A 25,461-nucleotide genomic window follows, 5' to 3' on the forward strand; every position below is an offset into this window, starting at 1 on the left:
CCCAGAAATCTATGGCTTTTTTATACACCAATAATGAACTCACAGAAAGAGAAACTAAAAAAAAAAGTCACATTTACAATTACAACAAGGAAATTAAGATACCTTGGAATAAAGTTAACCAAGGAGATAAAGGACCTGTACTCAGGAAATTAAAGGATGCTGAAAAAAGAGGGGAAGTCATCAACAAATGGAAGATTACACCATATTCATGGATTGGTAAAATCACCATCATTAAAATGTCCATACTACCCAAAGCAAATTATAAGTTCAATGCAATCCCCATTAAAATACCAATGGCATACTTCAAAGACCTAGGAAAAACTCTCCAAAAATTCATCTGGAATAAAAAACAAAAAAGACCCCGAATAGCTGCAGCAACCTTGAGAAACAAGAACAAAGTAGGAGGGATCACAATACCAGGTATCAAGCTAAATTACAAATCCACGGTTTTCAAAACTGCCTGGTACTGGCACAAGAACAGACATACAGACCAATTGAACAGAATAGAGAACCCAGAAATGTAATACGGGAAACCATAAAAATCTTAGAAGAAGCCATAAGGCAGCAAAATAGTAGACATTTCTCGTAGAATTATCCTTACTGATACAGCTCCTAGGGCAATGGAAACTAAGGAGAAAATAAACAAATGGGACTACATCAAAATAAAAAGCCTGTGCACAGCAAAAGAAACCATCAACAAAACAACAAGAAAGCCCACTGCAAGGGAGAACATATTTGCCAATGCAGCTCCTGCATTGAGCGTCTGCCCCTGGTGGTCAGTGTGTGTCATAGTGACCAGTCATTTCCAGTCATTCTGCTGTTAGGTTCAGTTTGCATATTACCCTTTTATTATATAGGATAGAGGCCTGGTGCATGGGTGGGGGCCGGCTGGTTTGCCCTGAAGTGTGTTCTGGATCAGGGTGGGGGTCCTGCTCGGGTGCCTCGTCAGCCTGGGTGAGGGGCTGAGGGCTGTTTTCAGGTTGGCCACCCCCCTTCATGGTGGAATTCCCCGTTAGGGTGCCTAGCCAGCCTGGGTGAGGGGCTGATGGCGGTTTGCAGGCTGGCCACACCCCCTTCAGGGTTGGGGTTCCCACTGGGTTGTCTGGCCAGCCTGGGTGAGGGGCTTCTGGCTGTTTGCAGGCTGGTCAAGCCCCCTGTGGGGACCTTAACCCCATGAGGGTGTGGCCAGCCCGGGTGAGGGGCTGAGGGCTGTTTTGAGACTGCCCGCACCCCCTTCAGGGTGGGGGTCCCCACTGTGGTGCCTGGCCAGCCTGGGTGAGGGGCTGAGGGCCGTTTTCAGGCTGGCCACGCCCCCTGGCGACCCAAGCTCCCAGCCTCTCCTTTTTTTTTTCTTTTTTTCTGGGATTTGTTTATCTTCTATAATTGAAACTTTGTAGCCTTGAGCGGAGCCGAGGGCCGGCCAGGCAGGCGGGAAGCTTGGCTTCCTCCATCACTGGGGGCAACCCAAGCCTCCTGCTTGCTCCAGCTCCATGGCCGCTGCCATCTTAGTTGGGTTAATTTGCATACTTGCTCCTGATTGGCTGGTGGGCTTGGCTGGTGGGCGTGGCTTGAACATAGTGGAGGGATGGTTAATTTGCATGTTTCTCTCTTATTATATAGGACTAAAGGCCTGGTGCACGAAATTCGTGCAATGGGGGTTCGGGGTTCCCTCAGCCCAGCCTGCCCCTCTCACAGTCCGGGAGCCCTCAGTGGATGTCCTACTGATGGCCACAGTCTGGCAGCAGAGGCTCGGAGCAGGCGTCCCGTGTGTGTGTGTGTGTGTGTGTGTGTGTATGTGTGTGTGTGTCCCCACTGGGGTTCTGCCCCCAGCCACATTGGAGGCTCAGAGCAGGCCCTGTGTGTGTGTGTGTGTGTGTGTGTGTGTGTGTGTGTGTCTGCTGGGGGCCTGCCCCCAGCCACACCATGGAGGCTTGGAGCAGGAGCCCCTCTGTGTTGATCTCTCAGGCTCCTGGCCTCCACTGCATGTTGTACTCTCCCTTGAGCTATGGCCAGGATGGGGGTGCTGCTTGCAAGCCGGGCTTTCCTGCTCCAGGATCGCCATGGTGACGGGGGAGCAGGCCCAGCTGGGGGCTGTCCACAGGCCGGGCTTTCTAGCTTCCAGGTCTCCATGGCGACCGGGGAGCAGGCCCAGCTGGGGGCTGCCTGCAGGCCGGGCTTTCCTGCTCCTGGATCAGGCTCAGCTTGGGGGTGCTCTCAGGCCGGGCTTTTCCTGCTCTCTGATCAGGCGCAGCTGGGGGCTGCCTACAGGCTGCACTTTTCTACTTACCGATGGCCGGATCACCACAGCGACCCAGGGCCCAGCGGCACTTTCTTGCTCTCCAATAGTCATAGGGTCCCTGGCTGGGGGCCGGGCTAAGCAGTGCGGGGCTTAGGCGGCATGGGGGTCCAGGCTTGGGGCTCAGTTGGCACATAGGGGTCCCGGCTGGGGGCGGGGCTTATGCCCCACTGCCAAGGGCTGCACATGGAGCTCGGATGGCAGCTCACGCTGTCCCGCCCTGCCTGTAGTATAGGATAGAGGCCTGGTGCACGGGTGGGGGTCGGCTGGTTTGCCTTGAAGGGTGTTCCGGATCAGGGTGGGGGTCCCGCTTGGGTGCCTGGCCAGCCTGGATGATGGGCTGATGGCTGTTTTTAGGCTGCCCGCACCCCCTTTAGGGTGGGGGTCCCCACTGGGGTGCCTGGCCAGTCTGGATGAGGGGCTGAGGGCCGTTTTCAGGCTGGCAGGTGACTGAAGCTCCCAGCCTCTCCTTTTTTTCTTTCTTTCTTTTTTTTTTTATTCTGGGATTTATTTACTTTCTATGGCTGTCACTGGAGCTGAGAGCCGGCTTTAGCTCTGAGGCCGGCTCCAGCTTGAGGCCTCAGCTGCTGAAAGCAGATATCTGGGCTTTGTTTAGCTTCTATAATTGAAACTCTGTTGCCATCACTGCCGCTCTAAGCTCTGAGCCCGCTGCCGGCTGAAAGCAGGTTTCTGGAGCTTGTTTAGCTTCTATAATTGCAACATTGTTGCATCCGGAGCTCAGAGCTGGGCGGCGGCAGTCGGGGAACCTTGGCTTCCTCCATCACTGGAGCAAGCAAGCCTCCTGTTCGCTTCAGCTGCCTGGCTGCCGGCCGCCATCTTGGTTGGCAGTTAATTTGCATATCCTGCTGATTAGCCAATGGGAAGCATTCGGGGGTATGGTCAATTTGCATGTTTCTCTTTTATTAGATAGGATGTGTCAGTTTTTATGCTAGTACCATGCTGTTTTGATTACTCTAGCCTTGTAGTTTAGTTTGATATCAGGCAGTTTGATACCTCCCACTTTTTCTTTTTGAAGATTGCTTTGGCTGTTCAAGGTTTTTTTTTTGTGGTTCCATAGCAATCTTAGGATTATTTTTTCTAGTTCTGTGAAAAATGCCATTGTTATCTTGATAGGCATTGCATTTGAATCTGTGGATTGCTTTGGGTAATGTGGACATTTAAACGATGTTAATTTTTCCTATCTATGAGTACTGTATAACCTTCCATTTTTTGGTATGTCCTTCAGTTTCTTTCTTCAGAGTCTTATAGTTTTCTGAGTACAGATCTTTCTCTCCTTGGTTAAATTTCTTCCTGGGCATGTTATTCCTTTTGATGGAATTGTAAGTGGGAGTGTTTTTAATCTCTATTTCTGATAGTTTGTTATTGCTGTATAAAAATGCACCCTATTTCTGAATATTTTGTATTTTGCTACTTCACTGAATTTATTAGTTCTAGTGGGTTTTTTGGCGGAATTCTTTAGGGTTCTCTCTTGTATGATGTCATCTGCAAATAGTGACAATTGTACTTCTCCCTTTCCAGTTTGGTTGGCGTTTATTTATTTTTCTTGTCTCATTTCTGTGGCTAGTACTTCTGTTACTATGTTGAATAAAAATGGTGAAAGTGGACATACTTGTCTTATTCCTGATATTAAAGAAAAAGTTTTTGGCTGTTCACCATTGAATATGATGTTAGTTGTGGGTTTGTCATATATGGCTTTTATTATGTTGAGGTATGTTTGTTTTCTCTATTCCCACTTTGCTGAGAGTTCTTAAAAAATCACAAATGGATGCTGGATTATGTCAAATGCTCTTTCTACATCTATTGTAATGATTATATGATTTTTATTCTTAATTTTATTTATGTAGTATATCCTTTTAATTGATTTGTGGATATTGAATTAGCCTTGTACTCCAGCTATAAATTTGCTTGATCATGGTGTATGATCTTCTTAATGTATTGCTGAATTCAGTTTGCTAATATTTTGTTGAGGAATTCTGCATCTATGTTCATCAGGGATATTGGCCTATAATTTTTTGTAGTGTCTTTGTCTGGTTTTGATATTAGGGTAATGCTAGCTTTCTGAGATGAGTTTGGGAGCATACCCCCTCTTTAATTTTTTGGAATAGTTTCGGAGGAATGGGTATTAATTAGTATTTGAATGTTTGCTAAAAATTGCCTGTTAAGCCATCTGTTTCAGGGTTTTTGTTTGTTGGAAGATTGTGATTATTGATTCTATATCATTAGCAGTTATTGGTCTGTTTGTATTTCTCCTTTTTCCTGATTCAGCCTTGGAAGATTGTATGTTTCTAGGAATTTATCCATTTCTTCCAGGTTGCATGATCACTATTTTAAGTGGCTAAGTAATATTCCTTGTAGTGGATCTATCATAATCCATCTATGTATTTCTTTATTATTGGATAATTATATTGCTCCTAATTTTCACTATTGTAAATAATAATATGGGGAACACTATTAAGTGTAAAAGTTATCCCCTCAACATTTAGATTACATCTATATGCTAGAATCTCAGAAAAGCAATTAATATGATTTTTTGGCTTTTTAAAAACATATTGTCAAATTGCTTTCAAAAATACCAAAAGTGGTAGTTTCTTTAAGCTGTTTTACTCTAGATGTTTACTTTCCCCCCTAAATGCCATTTCTTCCTCTGGGAAATTTGGATTCAAATATTGACTCCATGTGTTTTTGATGGAACAAATCAAATGATACTTTATGTTAAAGTCATCATTAGGTCAGCCGTGGCATGGGTTTACTATGTGAGAGAGATGGAGATGAGAATGAGAATTAGCCCCAGCATAGTTAGTTAAATGACAGCAGTGCTAAATAAATAATCTACCTCATCAGAAAAATGTGGAAATGTAGGTAAGAAAAGTGATACTAGAGAAAATAAAATTAAAATACAATTGTGCACCTTCAATGTACATAAAATAGGTGGGTTTTTTTTGCTCATCCAGTTAGTATTACTATCTACCAATATGTTTATTAGGACCAATTATTTTCTTCAGAGGTCCTTGCCAGAAACCAGCCTGTCCCCAATTTTTTTATAAATCCTCACCAGAGGATATTTTTCCATTGATTTTTAGAGAGAGTGGAAGGGAAGGGGAGAGACAGAGAGAGAAACATAAATGTGAGAGAGACACATTGATTGCTTGCCTCCTGCACACACCCTGACCAGGGCTGGGAATCGAGCCTACAACTGAGGTATGTGCCCTTGACTGGAATTGAACCTGGGACCCTTCCGTCCGCAGGCCAACGTTCTATCCACTGAGCCAATTTGGCTAGAGCAAATTAACATTTTTTGGTGTCTTCATTTAATCCCTGAGACACTATGAAATTGATTTATTTTTGCATCTGATAGAAAGATAAACCCCAGAAGAAGCTGCTAGAAACTTTGCCCTCTACTCTCTACAACAAAACAATGAAACAAATTTTATTATTTGAGTATATATTCTTTATTTAGGACTTTGACAGGTACTATAAGTGCTCCATAAGTTTTATAAGACATGATCTTTGATATCAAGGAGCCTAGTTTGGAAATAAGAATAACAACTAAAATAAAGAATAAATGATACACAATAGCATAATTAATTTCTCAATTATGTGAAACTCAATATAGGAATTCAAGGAAGAGAGAGGTCAGTGTAGGCTGTAGTGATTGCTGAAAGTGTCATGGATGTTCCTGGTGTGAGTGAAGTAGATTTGAGCTATGTAAAGGGAATGGGAGGAGGTATATCAGGTGAAGGTGCATAGAAAAAAATGGACAATTTGTGTTTATGAGACAGTAAGATAGTTATTTTAACAGTGGGTAAGTTTTGGGAATGAAAGGTAGAATATGACTAGATTAAAGAGGGCCCGTAAGTGACCCACAATAGTACAGAAGCATAAAATATACAAGGAAGAAAATATCATTGGAGATGGACAGTATTTTAACTGGCTAAGAAAATGTTTCTCTTGTCTAGGTTGAAGAAATGGCAGTAAACCTGTGGAACTGGGCAGTTACCAAGAGAGTCGGTTTGGTTATAAGTAAAGAGCAGAAAGCTAAATGTACGTATATATTTTATGACCCGTGAGGAGTATTCTTATTATAAATCAGGTTATGTTCCAGCAATTGAAATAATATTTTGACCAATTCTTAGATGGAAATTTGTTAAAATAAGACTAAGCAAAACAACCCATAAACAGTGGTTTCTCAAGCAAAGAGCCTCCCTCAGTTTTATAATTTTTCCGAAATTAGCTCCATATTAATAAAAGTTTAAAAGCATCACTGCAAGAAATAGGCTGGTGGTAAACAACAAAGATGATTAAAGGGTGGGAAAATGAGAACTTGAGGGAACATTAAAAGACATGGATAATTTTCTTTGGAGAAGAGATGTTCTGGGTTCTGAAGGACCATCAAATAGTAGTTTTCTCTCTCCATTGAAAATATAGAAAAAAAATGCTGCTATATGAGGGATTTGGATTTAAAATATCTGTAATGATTAGTTTCCTCATGAGGTTGGTTGATGAACATTGGACTGAGAAAAAGAAGTTTTTTTCTACCTAAGAGCAAACAACAACAAAACAAAAACCCTAAACCAAGCTCATCTGCTTGGATGCATTAAATGTGGTTCACTGGCAAAGTTCTAGCGCTTAAGCCAGGGGTGGGCAAACTTTTTGACTCGAGGGCCACAATGGGTTCTTAAACTGGACCGGAGGGCCGGAACAAAAGCATGAATGGAGTGTTTGTGTGAACTAATATAAATTCAAAGTAAACATCATTACATAAAAGGGTACGGTCTTTTTTTTTTTTTTTTTTTAGTTTTATTCATTTCAAAGGGGGCCGGATCCGGCCCGCGGGCCGTAGTTTGCCCACGGCTGGCTTAAGCAAAATAAGCAGGGTTTAGTGTGCTCACAGTTACTGATTTCCAACAAGGATAGTGACAATGTAATTTTGGAAATTATTTTGCCCAATTATAAAGGATACATTGAGGCAGTAGTCTAATAGGTAAATGTCTGGACTGGTTGGCTTTGTGAAGATAAATAAATTTTATCTGTATGTAACAAAATTTATTACCAAGTATTTATCTTTATAAATATAAACCAAACTGTGCACAACTTTAGTATAGGTATAGAGTAATGGTTAATAAAGTTGATAATATACTTACTCAGTAGTCCACTCCTCTATTAAGATGTTTTTAAAGACCAGTTCTATCTTTTTAACTCATAAATGTTGATATCATTGCTCCTAGAAGCCTTAGTTCCTGTAGTTATGGGGAGGGAATAGTTAGAAACTTATTACACAGGTGAACTGTGTTAGATTAAAATGCATTAATTCTAAACTCCCACCATTCTGCATATCAAGGAACATTGCTCTAGCTGTTTTTCACTGCTTGTCAAGTACTAGGGATTTGGTAAATGAAGTGGGAGCTGCAGCCCTAGGACTTCTCCCAGTGTGCTGACTCTGTGCATGTAGCACTTCTTAAACAGATATTCGGGTGCTTATTATAGTACTTTTAAGATAATAGTGGAAAACAGGATGTCATGCAGGAAGCCTCTGATTTAAAAGAGTTTTATTCCAAAAAGATGTTGTTGGAAGATACTTTGACTCCTTAAAACAAATTCAGTGTGAATGGATTATGTTATGTGATGAAAAAAGTCATCAGGATTTATAGGCTACTGTTTTTATTATTGTGAAGAATTATGGAACAATGAAAAGAAATAGGAAAGCCAAAATAGGGGAATGACATAAATTGTATTTTAGACTTGCTGCATTTGAGGAAACAATAAGGTTGGCGATATGAGAAAAGTCAGCCTCCATGTAGATTTGGTAGGTATTCACATGGAGGTGATTATTGAAGCCCCAGATGTAGTTGAATTCTCTGAGGAAGAAAATAAAGAGCAACGGTTCTTAAATGTTGGTATAAATAAGGTTCACCTGTGGAGTCTGTTACATTACAGATGCCTAGGCCCCACCATGGTGGTTTTGACTTAGGTTTAGATTGAAACCTGGGTATATTTGTAATTTGAAAAAAATTCTCATGTATACCAAATTTTAAGAACCAATGGTGTTGAGAAAACAGAGTAGTGCAATTTTAACCTTGAGTCTTCCAAGTCCTGGAAAAACAAGAACAAGGGTAGGAGACATAAAGAAGGTCAAATATTCTAGCCCACACTCATTACCCATTTATTGAACACATATTGTGATAGGGTTGTCATACCACATTATGGTAGATAGTAGGTGAAAGGGACAAGATAAGAGTCCAGAACAAAAAATACCTTGAGGATCTGGGAAGGAATGGGTAAATGAACAAGAAAAAGACTTCACAAATGCCAGAGCATACAACACTATGTATTGTTTACTAGTAAAGTCAATTCAACTATCAAGCTGTGGGCACTGATAGAGCAGGGTAAGGCAGATGTAAGGAGTCAGCAGGCACCTATCCAAGATATTTATAATGTAGAGGCGCCAAGAACAGTCTGGTGAAAAGACAAGGATAGAGGAATGGCATTAAAAAATCTTTATACTGAAGCGGCATTCTTTCTCAGCTTCAGCTAGCTGCCTTTGGCCTAAAGGCTTGTTGGTGATAACTATAATCAGCTGGATCAAGAATGTGGGGATGGGTGCAAAATTCTTAGACTGAGACATTTCCCACAGAGGGACACTGCTCAAAGCTGTGATGTCAAGGAAGTATATTTTTTAAAAAAAGGTTATGATCACTGTGAAATGTTGCTGTGAAGTCACAGAAGGTGATCTCCCCCCCCTTTAATTATTTTATTTTAAAAAGAATTTTTTCTTTATTATTATTTTTAAAAATGCATCTTTATTGTTGAAAGTATTACAGATGTCCCCCTTCCCCCCTGCCATTGACCCCCTCCTCTAACACCCTCCCCAGGCTTTCAGCACACTATTATCTGTGTCCATAGGTTATGCTTATATGCATATAGTTGTTTGGTTTAATCTCTTTCCACCCCTCACCCCCTCCTCCCCACTTCCCTCTAAGAATCCTCAGTCTGTTGCATGCTGGAAGGTGATCTTTGGTAGTGCAGTTTTAGCTAAGTGGTAAGGATGCAAAAATATTGCAGGGGCTTAAGGAGATGAGTGAGAATTAAGAAAATAGAGGTAGTAGATAGACCATCAATTCAAGAAGTTTGGCAATGAAAGGAAGAGGAGAAATGGGATGGAAGCTTGAAGCATAGTGGGGTTGATTCTTTTTTCTTCGAGGAAGGGAGATGGATGTATTTGAAGGTAGAGAGAAAAGAGTAAATTGAGAGGGAGGTACTGAAGGTAACTTTGGAGAGGGGAAATAATCAAAAGATCAGGCTCCTTAAGAAAACTGCAGCCCAGCCTGAGTGATTCAGTGGTTGAGCATCGACCTGTGAATCACGGTTCAATTCCCAGTCAGGGCACATGCCTGGCTGTGGGCTCGATCCCCAGCAGGGGGTGTGCAGGAGGCAGCTGATCAATGATTCTCATCATTGATGTTTCTAGCTCCCTCTCCCTCTCCCTTCCACTCTGAAATAAATAAAAATATATTTTTAAAAAACCTGCAGAATTAGTAAACTTTGGAAAAAATAAAGGAAACATTTAAAAATCTGGAAATGCAAGACAATGTAAATATATGATTACTAGAGGCCTGGTGCACAGATTCATGCACCGGAAGGGTCCCTCAGCCTGGCCTGAGCCTTCTTGCAATCTGGGATGTGGGTGAAGCAGATTCAGGGCCGATAGTGCCCTAGCAACAACCTAACCCACAGCCGATTCTGTGAGGAATTGGGCTCCCTCCTCCCTTCTCTCTGGGTCCAGGGTGCGTGCGGGTGAAGCAGATTTGGGGCTGACAGTGCCCCAGCAGCAACCTAACCCATGGCCGATTCCAAGAAAAATTGGGCTCCCTCCTCTACTGGTCGTAGCGTCTGCCACCTGGTGGTCATTGCGCATCACGCTTAGGCTTTTATATATATATATATATATATATATATATAGATTGGTTATTTTACTGAAAGTGTTTGTTTTTGTTATTTTAGAAATAAATAAACTTTGTTAAGGAATGAATAGATTTTTCATTTCATGATGGATAATAAATATCTACTCCAGTTACCCTGTAATTTCAGCTGAGCAAATCTCTTTTCAATTGAATATTAATTAAAAAATGGTTTTAGCATAGGTAGAAGAGTTACTGAGACTTAACATCAAGACAGCTAGTTCAGTTATGTGTGAAATTATCCTTTAAAAAATTGGATATGTTTTATGATGAAAGAAACTACACAAACAAGAAAGTTACACTTATTCAAACTTTCCTATTTTCACGGGAAGCGAACTGTATAATGAAGATATTTGTATTTTCTAAATTATATTTTAAGAACTTTTATGTCATCTTTGGCAAAGAATATATTTAGAAAGTTTCAAATTTAGGAGACTAATCCCTAACTATCCTTATATTGTTCCACATAGAATTATATGGTTGTTAGCACATACAAGACAGCATGTGAAACCAGGTATCTTCAGTGAGTCTTTGGGGCTTAAAACCTGCAGAAATTAAAATTTCAAAATTCAGTATCTGTCTGACTAACATTAAGCAAATTATTCATTTGATAAATATCAGATCACTTACTTTTAATAATTGAGTTTTTAAAAGCCTTTACAACTATTATATTTAACAACAATACTTGTTTCATTTCACATCTCTTTTCATATGTTTATAAAAAAGAATGAATGTTTTATGTTTATGGGTGTCTAATTACTGTTTTTGCAGTACGGCATGTTGCTTGCAAGTTGCTGTGTATGTGTGAAAGCTCAGCTGCTTCAGAAGAAGCTATTCACAGACGGATTTTGGTAAGTCCTAATTAAATGAGGACAAAGTACAGATGCAATGAGATAGTTATTACTCTATGAAGATGGTTGAAGTTAGTGTAAACTGGAAGAAGGTTATATCCTTTAGTGTATTCATGTTTCCTTTTCTTTTTTTAAAAAAATTCTTTATTGTTTAAAGTGTTACATGTCTCCTTTTTCCCCCATTGATCTCTCCCCGGCTATTCCCACCCTGAGACATGCCCCCACCTCCCTACTGTCTGTGTCCATGGGCCATGCCCATATGCATGTATACAAGTCCTTTGGTTGCTCTCTTACCTTCCCCCTCCCCTGCCTTCCCTCTGAGGTTGGATGGTCTGTTCGATGCTTCTATGTCTCTGGATCCACTTTAGTTCATCAGTTTATGTTGTTCATTATATTCCACAAATGAATGAGATCATATGACATTTATTGTTCTCCAATGGGCTTATTTCACTTAGCATAATGCTCTCCAAGTCCTATTATACTGTTGCAAATGGTAAGAGTTCCTTCTTTTTTTACAATAGCGTAGTATTCCATTGTGTAGATGTACAATGGTTTTTTATTTATTTTATTATATTTTTTGTACCATGGTTTTTTAATACACTCATCTGCTGATGGGCACTTAGGCTGTTTCCAAATCATAGCTATTGCAAATTGTGCTGCTAGGAACATAGGGGTGCATATATCCTTTATGATTGGTGTTTCTGATTTCTTGGGATATATTCCTAGAAGTGGGATTACTGGGTCAAATGGGAGTTCCATTTTTAATTTTTTTGAGGAAACTCAATACTGTCTTCCATAGTGGCTGCACCAGTCTGCATTCCCACCAGCAGTGCATGAGGGTTCCTTTTTCTCCACATCCTCGCCGGTACTTGTTGATTGTTGGTTTGTTGATAATAACCATTCTGACAGGTGTGAGTTGGTATCTCATTGTCATTTTGATTTGCATCTCTCAGATGATTAGTGACTTTGAGCATGTTTTCATATGTCTTTCAGCCTTATGTATGTCCTTTTTTGAAAAGTGTCTATTTAGGTCCTTTGCCCATTTTTTGATTGGATTGTTTATCTTCCTTTTGTTGAGTTGTATGAGTTCCCTATAAATGTTGGAGATTAAACCCTTATCAGAGATAACATTGGCAAATATGTTCTCCCATGCAGTGTTTTGTTGTTTTGTTGATGGTTTCTTTTGCTATGCACAAGCTTTTTATTTTGATGTAGTCGCATTTCTTTACTTTTTCCTTAGTTTCCATTGTCCTAGGAGCTGTATTGGTAAAGATACTGCTTTGACATATGTCTGCTATTTTGCTGCCTATGGATTCTTCTAAGATTTTTATGGTTTCCTATCTTTTGTTTAAGTCCTTTATCCGTTTTGAGTTTATTTTTGTGTATGGTGTAAGTTGGTGGTCTAGTTTCATTTTTTGCATGTATCTGTCCAGTTTTCCCAACACCATTTATTGAAGAGATTGTCTTGACTCCATTGTATGCTCTTTCCTCCTTTGTCAAATATTAATTGAGCATAATGGCTTGGGTCGATTTCTGGGTTCTCCATTCTGTTCCATTGGCCTATATGTCTGTTCTTGTGCCAGTACCAGGAAGTTTTGAGAATAGTGGCTTTGTAATATAGCTTGATATCTGGTATTGTGATCCCTCCAACTTTGTTCTTTCTCAGGATTACTGTGGCCTTTGGGAGTGTTTTTTTTTTAATTGCATATAAATTTTTGGAGAGTTTGTTCTAGTTCTGTGAAATATGCCATTGGTATATTAATGGGGGTTGTATTGGATCTATAGATTGCTTTGGGTAGTATGGACATTTTAATGATGTTGATTCTACCAATCCATAAACAGGTATATTCTTTCATTTGTTTATGTCTTCCTCTATCTCTTTTTTCAACGTCCTGTAGTTTTCGAAGAACAGGTCTTTTACCTCCTTAGTTAAGTTTATTCCTAGGTATCTTAATTTTTTTGTTGTAATGGTAAAAGGGATTGTTTTTTTAGTTTCTCTTTCTGTGAGTTCATTATTGGTGTATAAAAGAGCCATAGATTTCTAGGTGTTAATTTTGTATCCTGCCACATTGCCGAATTCACTTATTAAGTCTAATAATTTTTGATGGAGTCTTTAGGGTTTTCTATGTACAGTATTATTTCATCTGTGAATAATGACAGGTTTACGTCTTCTTTTCCAACTTGGATAACTTTTATTTCTTTTTAATGTCTAATTGCTATGGCTAGCACTTCCAGTACTATGTTGAACAGGAGTGGTGAAAGTGGGCATCCCTGTCTCATTCCTGTTCTTAAGTTAAATGGTTTTAGTTTTTGCCCATTGAGTATAGGTTTGTCATATAAGGCTTTTATTATGTTGAGGTATGATCCCTCTATTCCCATTTTGCTGAGGGTTTTTATCAAGAAAGGGTGTTGGATTTTGTCAAATGCTTTTTCTGCATCAATTGATATGACTATGTGATTTTTATCTCTGAATTTATTTATGTGATGTATCGTGTTTATTTATTTGCAGATATTGTACCATCTTTGCATCCCCGGGATAAATCCTACTTCGTCATGGTATATAATCTTTCTGATGTAATTCTGGATTTGATTTGCTAGATTTTTGTTGAGGATTTTGGCATCTATGTTCATGAGGGATATTGGCCTGTAATTCTCTTTCATTGTGTTGTCTTTATCTGGCTTTGGGATTAGGGTAATGCTGGCTTCATAGAATGTGCTTGGAAGTGTTCTTTCCTCTTGAATTTTTTGGAATAGTCTGAACTCCCCTGTAAAGCTGTCTGGCCCTGGGCTTTTGTTTGCTGGAAGCTTTTTGATGACTGCTTTAATTTTCTCCATAGTTATCAGCCTATTGAGATTTTTAGATTCTTCCTGATTGAATTTTGAAGGTTGTATTTTTCTAGGAATATGTCCATTTCCTCTAGGTTGTCTAGTTTGTTGGAATAGAGTTGTTCATAGTATTTTTTTAACAATCCTTTGTATTTCTGTGGGGTCTGTTATTATTTCACCTCTTTCATTTCTGATTTTGTTTATTTGGGTCCTCTCTCATTGCTTCTTGGTGAGTCTGGCTAGAGGTTCAACAATCTTTCAACTTGTTACTTTAAGGGGAGAAAGCAAGAGGTGTTCTCACTCCATCATGATGCTCATGTCATTCCCAATTAACTTTTGATTTATCAGTTTATATAGGGTCTATTTTTCTGCTATGATGGAAGAAGATTTATCTCTTATTTTCTAATATTACTTTCTCTTACTCCCCATTTTGTTTTGTTTTTTGTTAATTATACTATTTCTATTTATCTGATGGTTACCTTTTAAAACTTTAAATAACAAACTTTACATTTTTATTTTTACATCAATTTTGGAGAGTATGTCTTTACTTTCCATTCGGAGAGCATATAAGTACCTTTATCATTCTCTCTACCTTTCCTTACCTTAAACCAGTGGTTCTCAACCTTCTGGCCCTTTAAATACAGTTCCTCATGTTGTGACCCAACCATAAAATTATTTTCGTTGCTACTTCATAACTGTAATGTTGCTACTGTTATGAATCATAATGTAAATATCTGATATGCAGGATGGTATTAGGCAACCCCTGTGAAAGGGTCATTCGACCGCCAAAGGGGTCGCGACCCACAGGTTGAGAACCGCTGCCTTAAACCTTTTAACTTATGTCACCTTTAACATTTGCATTTTTGGCTTTGTTGATTCAAAGGATAAAAACTGAAAGGAGCATTTTATTGGTTGTGACTACTATTTAATTCTGTGGATAATAGTGGTATTTCTCTTTATTTTCTTGCTCTCTTAATATTTTCTCAGGTATTCTATTTGTTGAGTGTGATGTCCTTTTATGGTAATCACTAGGGGCCCGGTGCATGAAGATTCATGTACTGGGGGGCTGGGAGGGTGGAGGGAGGGGTCCCTCAGCCCAACCTGCACCCTCTCTAATCTGGGAGCCCTCAAGGGAGCCCTCTCCAATCCGGGGGTTCCTGTCTGTCTTTGCAATCATATGAACGAATTGTCTGAGACCCCCAACCCAGTTTGGTTTGTTGTTCACAGAATAATAGAGGCTTTTTTTTTCTTTGCTCCATTGGTGGAGATTTCCTGGAAGTTTTAGGATATCTTCCTTTTAATTTTTCTTAGACACTCTGATTTTACTTATGTCTCTTCCCTTTGCTTTTTCTCCATCCCCAACTGCAACAGTAACTTGCTCTAGGCTCACTTTGTTCTAGTGTCTAGGAGAACTACAATTCCCAGCATTCCTGGTGCTCCCTGCGCTTTGGGCTTCCACTTCCAGTCCTGGGGCTGCCATCAGAACTACTATTCCCAGAATTCCTGGTGCTCCCCATGCTCTGGGTTTTCAGGACCAAGGGAGCCACGTTCCCCCAAGCCTCTGGCTCTCCTGCTCTGCTCTCCATCCAGTGACCAAGGGAGCCATGATCCCCCAAGCTGCCAGCTCTCCCACTCTGCTCTGTGTATGCAAATTACCTACCATTTTTGTCGGGTTAATTTGCATACTATTTTCTCATTGGCTGGTGGGCGTGGCTTGAGCATAGTGGAGGGACTGTTAATTTGCATGTTTCTCTTTTATTATATAAGGATTCCCTCAATTGTTTGGTCATTGTTGCTCATATTTGATTTGAGATTCCTTGATAGTTTTCTGTAAATACACTATTTACCATAACCTGAATCAGTGACTGATGGAGAAGTAGGACTGGATTCTTCAATTGACCTGTGTTGTCAGTCACCTGGAATTCTACTTTTTTCCAGCCTAAGTGATTGTACTCATGATTCCTTCCTGGGTGAGAAAGGAGGAGATACCTCTTGTGGGGAAGCCAACTGTCTGATACTCCTGCTATTCACACCCATAATGTTTCTGCATTTTTCATTTTTGTGCATTTTTGGGATGGTGGTTTGACCTCATCCCATTTGCTGTCTATTTTTTAGAGGTTTCTCATTAATTTAGGTCAACTAAAAATGCCCCTTATTTCCAGGACTCTTGTTAAAAAATATGTATATTTTTATGATTTCAGCATGGATGGGAGAGGAAGAGAGAGATAGAAACATCAATGAGGAGAGAGAATCATTGATCAGCTGCCTCCTACCTGCCCCCCTACTGGGGATTGAGCCCACAACCCAGGCATGTGCCCTTGACTGGAATTGAACCCGGTACCCTTCAGTTTGCAGGCCGATGCTCTATCCACTGAGCAAAACCAGCTAGGGACAGGACTCTTATTGAATAAGAAAAATATGTATATCTTTTCTCTTATTTATAGAGAATATATATAAATTCCTAGAAATAATATATATGTAAAATATGATATACTTAATATAATGTATCTAATATTACATATATCATGTCCAGGGATTTATAGTCTATAAAGTTTATACTAAAATTATAGCATATATGCTAGATATAAATTTATAGTATCCAAAATTTATAGTATAATATATATATGTATATATGCATACACACACACAGACACACACTGCATTTCTAGGGGCTTATAACACAAAGGGTGGCTGTAGTGTGTGCTCAGTTCTTCATCTTTATTCAGTTCTTCTTTGCTTCCATAGCATTTGTGCATATTTCATATCAAATATTTATTTAGATGTCTGTCAGTTACAATACTGTGAGCTTCTTCAAGGTGCCTGGCATATAAAGGATACTTAATAGACATTTGTTGGATTAATAAAAAAATTTATTAGAGATATGATTTAAAACTAGAACCCAGGTGTTGTTCACTTATAGTTTAATGTTTATCATATAACTTTCTTCATATATGTGAGCATTTTGTCTTATCTAAATAATCCCAATGTTTTCTTTTTAATATTTCCTTAGAAGATGTCTTTTCAAGTATATTAAATTTTTTTTAATCCTCACCCAAGGACATGCATAGAGAGAGGAAGGGAGAGAGAAGGAGAGAAAGGGAGAGAGAAAGAAAGAGAGGCATCGACGTGAGAAAGAAACATCAGTTGGCTTCTGCACACTCCCTGATTGGGGATCAAACCTGCAAACCAGGTATATGCCCTGGCTTGAAATTAAACTGGCAACCCCTCAGTGCATAGGATTACACTCAACCAACTGAGCCACTCCAGCTGGGCAAGTCTATTACTTAACTTATTTTATAAATATGTTTTTAAAAAAATATATATTTTTATTGATTTCAGAGAGGAAGGGAGAGGGAGAGAAACATCAATGATGAGAGAGAATCATTGATCGGCTGCCTACTGCACACCCCACACTGGGGATTGAGCCCACAACCTGGGCATGTACCCTGACAGGGAATCAAACCATGACCTCCTGGTGCATGGGTCAAGGCTCAACCACTGGCCGGGTTATTAATTTAAAAATATTTTTATTGATTTCATAGAGGAAAGGAGAGGGAGAGAGAGATAGAAACATCAATGATGAGAGAAACATCAATCATTGATCAGCTGCTGCTTGCCCGCCCCACACTGGGGATTGAGCCCAAAACCCAGGCATATGTCCTACTGGGAATCAAACTGTGGTTCATAGGTCGATGCTCAACCACTGAGTCATGCTGCCCGGGCTATTTTTATTATTGCTTTTCTAAAACTATTCCTCTTAAATTATGGAGTTCAAAGCAGAACACAGAACTCTAATAAACGCTGATTGTTACCTTTTTGTTTTCTGTGGATTACACTACTGAATATGGACATTTTCTTCAGTACCCTCCTCAACCAGTTTGGAGGAGGTGTGATTAAAAAATGTATTTTCTAATCTCTCTCTTCCAGATGACTATGAAAGCAGGAAAAGGGTGGGTGGATGTTGGAAATGCTGTGATCGCTGATGAATTTTTTCAAGCTGCTGTGGCTGTAAGTTACCACTGATTTTTTTTAGCTGTGGCAATTATTAGTAACAGTTTTTATTCTCATTATTACATAGTATTGTTGTTTTATTTTCCAGGGGTTGGAGCAATTATATGCCAAATTAATGCAGAGCAGCTTCACTGAGACCCAAGTGACTATGCAGAAGTTGGCTGTGGAGAGGAATCTTTTCAAAGTGCTTTCTTACCAAGCAGAGTCAGTAGGTATCATAGTCATCAGGACCTCACAGTGAGGCATTTGGTATATGTAAATGCGAAAGTGATGATCTATTATAAGAAAGTCAGGTATCATTAGCCTTTCATCTATATACTAGAGGCCTGTGGTACATGAAGTTCATGCACGGGGAGGGGGGTGTCCCCTGAGCCCAGCCTGCACCCGGGATCGGGCCAAAACTGGCAGTCGGACATCCCTCTCACAATCCTGGACTGCTGGCTCCTAATTGCTCACCTGGCTGCCTGCCTGGTCGCCCCTAACTGCCACCCCCCAACAGCCTGATCGCCCCTCACTGCCTCTGCGTGCTGGCCTGGTCGCCCCTAACTTACCCCGCTGCCGGCCAGGTTGCCCCCAACTGCCCCCTCCCTGCCATCCTGATCGCTCCTAACTGCCTCCCCTGCTGGCCTGGTCACCCCTTACTGCCCCCCCTGCCGGCCTGGTTGCCCCAACTGCCCCCCCTTGCCGGCCTGGTTGCCCCCAACTTCACACCCCCAGCCAGCCTGCTCACCCCATGCAGCCTGCTGTTCAGTCATTTGGTCGTCCTTCACTAAGCCCCCTGCCAGCCTGGTCACCCCATGCAGCCTGCTTGTTCAGTCATTTGGTCGTCCCTCACTAACCCCCCTGCTGGCTTGGTCACCCCATGCAGCCTGCTTGTTCAGTCGTTTGGTTGTCCCTCACTAACCCTCCTGCCGGCCTGGTCATAGGCAGCCATCTTGTGAGGGTGTGAGGGGGTAATTTGCATATTACCTCTTTATTACATAGGATATAAAAGCCTAAGAGACCGATATGACCAAATGACCGGTCGACCAGTCGCTGTGACATGCACTAACCACCAAGGGGCAGATGCTCAATGCAGGAGCTGCCCCATGGTGGTCAGTGTGCTACCACAGCCAACCTCCTGTGGCCCCTCCCCCTCCACCCTGACCAAACTCCTGGGGCCTCTCCCCCCAGCCAGCCGGCCCCCGATAGGCCTCAGTGGCCCTCCAGACCGAGGGATCCCACCTGTGCACAAATTCGTGCACGGGGCCTCTAGTAAGATTATATTTGACCTTTTTAGAAGTCCAATGTGCTATCCATTGCACGACGGAGCCTATATTTGACCTGTTTTATCTCTGTTTTGTATCTGAAGGTAACATTACTGATGGTGATTGGTATATATGTGGGGTTGGATGAAGTTGAAAAGACTGATATATAACTAAACATAATTTTACCACTGCATGTAATATCTCTGTTATTTATGGCAGTAGCCTCTACTTGAAACACCCATCTTTGTGACTCTCTTACATTCACAGTCTGGTCTGCCTAAAATATGTGCTTGATAAGAGTCTTCTCATTTGCAATTGTTCTGGGTTGTTTGCTGATGTTTTCTAAAAGTCTGCTGCTATCAGTGTTCCAAGTTGTACTTTACCTCTGTTTTTCTTCTGGATTTCCTCCTTTTGTCACCATACATTTAGGTGTACATTTTAAGTTGATAAAATGTTAGCCGTGATGAGTTTGTGCTCTATAATTATTATGTAATTCTAGAAATGAAAGTGATCTTAAACATCATCTAGAGCAGTGGTCGGCAAACTGCGGCTCGTGAGCTACATGCGGCTCTTTGGCCCCTTGAGTGTGGCTCTTCCACAAGATACCACATGCGGGCACGCATGTACAGTGCGATTGAAACTTCGTGGCCCATGTGCAGAAGTCGGTATTTTCTGGAAGAGCCACACTCAAGTGGCCAAAGAGCCGCATGTGACTCGCGAGCCGCAGTTTGCCGACCACTGATCTAGTGTAATCCTTTTATTTTTCTTAACATTTATTTTTTTAAATTTTTTATTGATTAAGTTATTACATATATGTCCTTATCCCCACATTAAACCCCATCCCTCTGACACATGCCATCACCCCCCTGTTGTCTGTGTCCATTGGTTAGGCCTATATGCTTGCATATAAGTCCTTTGGTTGATCTCTTCCCCTTACCCCCACCCTCCCCTACCTTCCCTCTAAGGTTTGATGGTCTGATCGATGCTTCTCTGTCTCTGGATCTGTTTTTTTTTTTTAATCAGTTTATGTTGTTCATTACATTCCATAAATGAGTGAGATCATGTGATATTTATCTTTCTCTGGCTGGCTTATTTCACTTAACATAATGCTCTCCAGTTCCATCCATGCTGTTGCAAATGGTAAAACTCCTTCTTTCTTACTGCAGCGTAGTATTCCATTGTGTAGATGTACCAAAGATTTTTAATCCACTCATCTACTGATGGGCACTTAGGCTGTTTCCAAATCTTAGCTATGGTGAATTGTGCTGCTATGAACATAGGGGTGCATATATCCTTTCTAATTGGTGTTTCTAGTTTCTTGGGATATATTCCTAGAAGTGGGATCACTGGGTCAAATGGGAGGTCCATTTTTAGTTTTTTGAGGAAACTCCATACTGTTCTCCACAGTGGCTACACCAGTCTGTATTCCCACCAGCAGGGAGTGAGGGTTCCTTTTTCTCCACATCCTCTCCAGCACTTGTCGTTTGTTGATTTGTTGATGATAGCCATTCTGACAGGTGTGAGATGGTACCGCATTGTCATTTTGATTTGCATCTCTGATGATTAGTGACTTTGAACATGTTTTCATATGTCTTTTGGCCTTTCTTCTGTCTTCTTTCGAAAAGTATCTATTTAGGTCCATTGCCCATTTTTTGATTGGGTTGTTTATCTTCCTTTTGTTAAGTTGTATGAGTTCCCTGTAAATGTTGGATATTAAACCCTTATCGGTGATAACATTTGCAAATATCTTCTCCCATGCAGTGGACTTTCTTGTTTTGTTGATGGTTTCCTTTGCTGTGCAAAAGCTTTTTATTTTGATGTAGTCCCATTTATTTATTTTCTCTTTAGTTTCCATTGCCCTAGGAGCAGTATCAGTGAAGAAATTGCTTCATCATATGTCTGAGATTTTGCTGCCAGTGGATTCCTCTAGTATTTTTATGGTTTCCTGTCTTATGTTTAAGTCCTTTATCCATTTTGAGTTTATTTTTATTTATGGTGTAAGTTGGTGGTCTAGTTGCATTTTTTTGCATGTATCTGTCCAATTTTCCCAACACCATTTATTAAAGAGTCTGTATTGACTCCATTGTATGACCATGCCTCCTTTGTCGAATATTAATTGAGCATAGTGGTTTGGGTCGATTTCTGGGATCTCTATTCTATTCCATTGATCTATATGTCTGTTCTTGTGCCAGTACCAGGCTGTTTTGAGAACAGTGGCTTTGTAATACAGCTTGATATCTGGTATTGAGATCCCACCTACTTTGTTCTTTTTTCTCAGGATTGCTGGAGCTATTTGGGGTCGTTTTTTTATTCCAGATGAATTTTTGGAAAGTTTGATCTAGGTCTGTGAAATATGCCATTGGTATTTTAATGGGAAGTGCATTGAATCTATATATTGCTTTGGGTAGTATGGACATCTTGATGATGTTGATTCTACCAATCCATGAACACTGTATGGTCTTCCATCTGTTTATGTCTTCCTCTATCTCCTTTTTCAGTATCCTGTAGTTTTCCGCATATAGGTCTTTTACCTCCTTAGTCAAGTTTATTCCTAGTTATCTTAATTTTTTTGGTGCGATGATAAGTGGGATTGCTTTTTTAGTCTCTCTTTCTGTAAGTTCATTATTGGTGTATAAAAATGCCATAGATTTCTTGGCCTTAATTTTGTATCCTGCTACATTGCCACATTAATTTATTAAGTCTAGTAATTTTTTGATGGAGTCTTTAGGGTTTTCTATGTAGAGTATCATGTAATCTGCAAATAAGGACAGTTTTACTTCTTCTTTTTCAATTTGGATGTCTTTTATTTCTTCCTCTTGTCTGATTGCAATGGCTAGTACGTCCGATACTATGTCAAACAGGAGTGGTGAGAGTGGGCATCCCTGTCTTGTTCCTGTTTTTAGGGGAAATGGTTTTAGTTTTTGCCCATTGAGTATGATGTTGGCTGTGGGTTTGTCATATATGGCTTTTATTATGTTGAGGTATGATCCTTCTATTCCCACCTTGCTGAGAGTTTTTATCAAGAAAGGGTGTTGTATTTTGTCAAATGCTTTTTCTGCGTCAACTGATATGACTATGTGATTTTTATCTTCCAATTTGTTTATGTGATGTATCACGTTTATTAATTTACGGATATTGTACCATCGTTGCATCCCTGGGATAAATGCTACTTTGTCATGGTATATAATCTTTCTGATGTACTGCTGGATCCGATTTGCTAGCATTTTGTTGAGGATTTTGGCATCTATGTTCATGAGGGATATTGTCCTGTAATTCTCTTTCATTGTGTTGTCTTTATCTGGTTTTGGTATTAGGGTGATGCTGGCTTCATAGAATGTGCTTGGAAGTGTTCCTTCCTCTTGAATTTTTTTGGAATAGTCTGAGGATGATAGGTTTTAGTTCTTCCTTGAATGTTTGGTAGAACTCTCCTGTAAAGCCGTCTGACCCTGGGCTTTTGTTTGCTGGAAGCTTTTTGATGACTGCTTCAATTTCTTCCATAGTTATCAGGCTATTGAGACTTTTAGAATCTTTCTGATTGAGTTTTGGAAGGATGTATTTTTCTAGGAATATATCCATTTCCTGTAGGTTGTCTAGTTTGTTAGAATAGAGTTGTTCATAGTATTTTTTAACAATCCTTTGTATTTCTGTGGGGTCTATTGTTATTTTGCCTCTTTCATTTCTGATTTTGTGTATTTGGGTCCTCTCTCTTTGCTTCTTGGTGAGCCTGGCTAGAGGGCCATCAATCTTGTTTATCCTTTCAAAGAACCAGCTCTTGGTTTCATTGATCTTCTGTATTGTTTTTGTGGTCTCTATGTCATTCATTTTTGCTCTGATCTTTATTATCTCCTTCCTTCTGCTCACTCTGTGCGTTTTTTATTGCTCTCTTTCTAATTTTTTGAGTTGTAGAGTTAGATGATTTATTACCATTTTTTCTTGTTTTTTGAGGTAGGCCTGTAGAGCTATAAACTTCCCTCTCAGGACTTCTTTCATTGTGTCCCATAGATTTTGCGTTGTTGTGTTTTTATTGTCATTAGTTTCCAGGATGTTTTTAATTTCTTCTTGATCTCTTTGGTAACCAAATCATTGTTTAATAGAATGCTTTTCAGCTTCCAATTTTTTGAATTTTTTGGATTGTTTTTATTGTAGTTTATTTACCATATTATGCCATTGTGGTCTGAGAAAATGCTTGATATGATTTTAATCTTCTTAAATTTGAGAAGAATTTGCTTGTGACCCAATATGTGGTCTATTTTTGAAACTGTTCCATGTGCACTTGAGAAGAATGTATATTCTGTGGCTTTGGGGTGAAGTATTCTGAAGATGTCAATTAAGTCCGTTTGATCTAGTGAGTCATTTAGGATTGCTGTGTCTTTGCTGATTTTTTGTCTAGAGGATTTATCCAGTGATGTCAGTGGTGTATTAAAGTCCCCTATTATGATTGTATTGTTGTCGATCTCTCCCTTGATATCTTCCAGGAGGTTTTTTATGTATTTGGGTGCTCCTGCATTGGGTGCATGTTTATCAGGGTTATATCCTATTGTTGTATCGATCCCTTTAGTATTATGAAGTGGACTTCCTTATCTCTTATTATGACCTTCACTTTGAGGTCTATTTTGTCAGATATAAGTATTGCTACCCCAGTTTTTTTTTTTTCATTTTCATTTGCCTGAAAGTTATTTTTCCATCCCTTCACTTTCAGTCCGTGTGAATCCCTAATTCTGAGGAGGGTCTCTTGTAGACAGCATACATATGGGTCGTGTTTTTTTATCCATTCAGCCACTCGATGTCTTTTGATCGCAGCAATTAGTCTGTTTACGTTTAAAGTTATTATTGAAAGGTACTTGTTTGTAGCCATTTTTATTTTTTTGTACCTGTTTTCTTTTTTGGCTTTTTATTTCTTCTTTTTACAGCATTCCCTTAGCATTTCTTGCATTGCTGGCTTGGTAGTGATAAACTCCCTTAGCCTTTTTTTGTCTGCGAAGCTCCTGATTTCCCCTTCAATTTTGAATGATAGTCTTGCTGGATAGAGCATTCTTGGATTCAGTCCCTTGCTTTGCATCACTTTGTCAATTTCCTTCCATTCTTTTCTGGCCTGATGTGTTTCTATTGAGAAATCATTTGATAATCTAATGAGAGATCCCTTGTATGTAACTTTCTGTCTGTCTCTCTCTTGCAGCCTTTAAGATTCTCTCTTTGACCTGAACATTTGCCATGGTAAGTATGATGTGTCTTGGTGTGGGTCTTTTCGGGTTCATCTTGTTTGGAACTCTCTGTGCTTGTGGGACTTTTTTCTTCCCCACCTCGGGGAAGTTTTCTGACACTATTTCTTCCAATAGGTTTTCTCACCCTTGTTCCTCTTCCTGTTGTTCTGGCACCCCTATTATTCGTATGTTGCTTCGTTTCATGTTGTCCCATAGCTCCCTTAGGCTCTCCTCTTGTCTTTTAAGTTTTTTCTCCAATTGCAGTTCAGTTTGGGTGTGTTTTGCTTCCCTGTCTTCTAATTCGCTAATTCGGTCCTCCGATTCTTCTTGTCTACTGTTGAAACTTTCTATGGTGTTTTTTATTGCAGCTATATCACTCTTCATTTCTTCTTGATTCTTACATAAGTTTTTGATTTTTTCATCCATTTCTTCTTGATTCTTACATAAGTTGTTGATGTTTTTCTTCATCAGGTTTATGAAGTGTCTGACGCTTATTCTCAATTCTTTTTTTGATATATTGCATGCCTTTGTTTCACTTAGCTGCTTTTCTGGCGAGTCCTCCTTTTCTTTCCTTTGGGGGTTTCTTTGTCTACCCATTATATGTCTCAATGACTGATCTAGATGTCGAGTCATGCAGGGGCTGCTCCTTGGGTGGCAGTGGCTCCTTGGGCTGTGGTTGCTCCTCAGGTGGTCACGCAAGTGACTGCTCCTCAGTTGGTAGTGGCTTCTCTGGTGGGTGCTGTTCACAGCAGTGGTGTCACCTCTGGCTGGTGGGGGAGGCTGCTTGCACAGCTGCTGTTCCTTGGACAGCGGTGGGCTGATCACAAGGCTGCTGCTCCTCAGATGGGGGTGGGCTAAGTGCGGCTGCTACACCTTGGACAGGGGCAGGCTTTTCACATGGCTTCTGCTCTTGGACAGGGGCGGACTGCTCACGTGGCTGCTGCTCCTTGGATCGAGGCTAGCTGCACATTGCTGCTATTCCTCAGATGGGGTGGGCTGCTTATGAGGCTGCTGCTTCTTGGACAGGGGCAGGTGCCTTACAGGGCTACTGCT

General features: G+C 40.3%; 1 protein-coding gene across 1 annotated transcript in view; it reads left to right on the plus strand.

Moving 5' to 3' along the window:
* TEX11 (testis expressed 11) overlaps positions 1-25,461 on the plus strand; it is a 404,641-nt gene that overhangs the window by 35,892 nt on the left and 343,288 nt on the right. The window contains 4 exon segments of the mRNA XM_023765080.1: positions 6,274-6,358; positions 11,044-11,123; positions 17,877-17,957; positions 18,049-18,168. Of these exon segments, the coding sequence (XP_023620848.1) occupies positions 6,274-6,358; positions 11,044-11,123; positions 17,877-17,957; positions 18,049-18,168 (366 nt within the window).

Source organism: Myotis lucifugus, unplaced genomic scaffold (assembly GCF_000147115.1).
Source record: "Myotis lucifugus unplaced genomic scaffold, Myoluc2.0 scaffold_4, whole genome shotgun sequence".
Taxonomy (NCBI): domain Eukaryota; kingdom Metazoa; phylum Chordata; class Mammalia; order Chiroptera; family Vespertilionidae; genus Myotis; species Myotis lucifugus.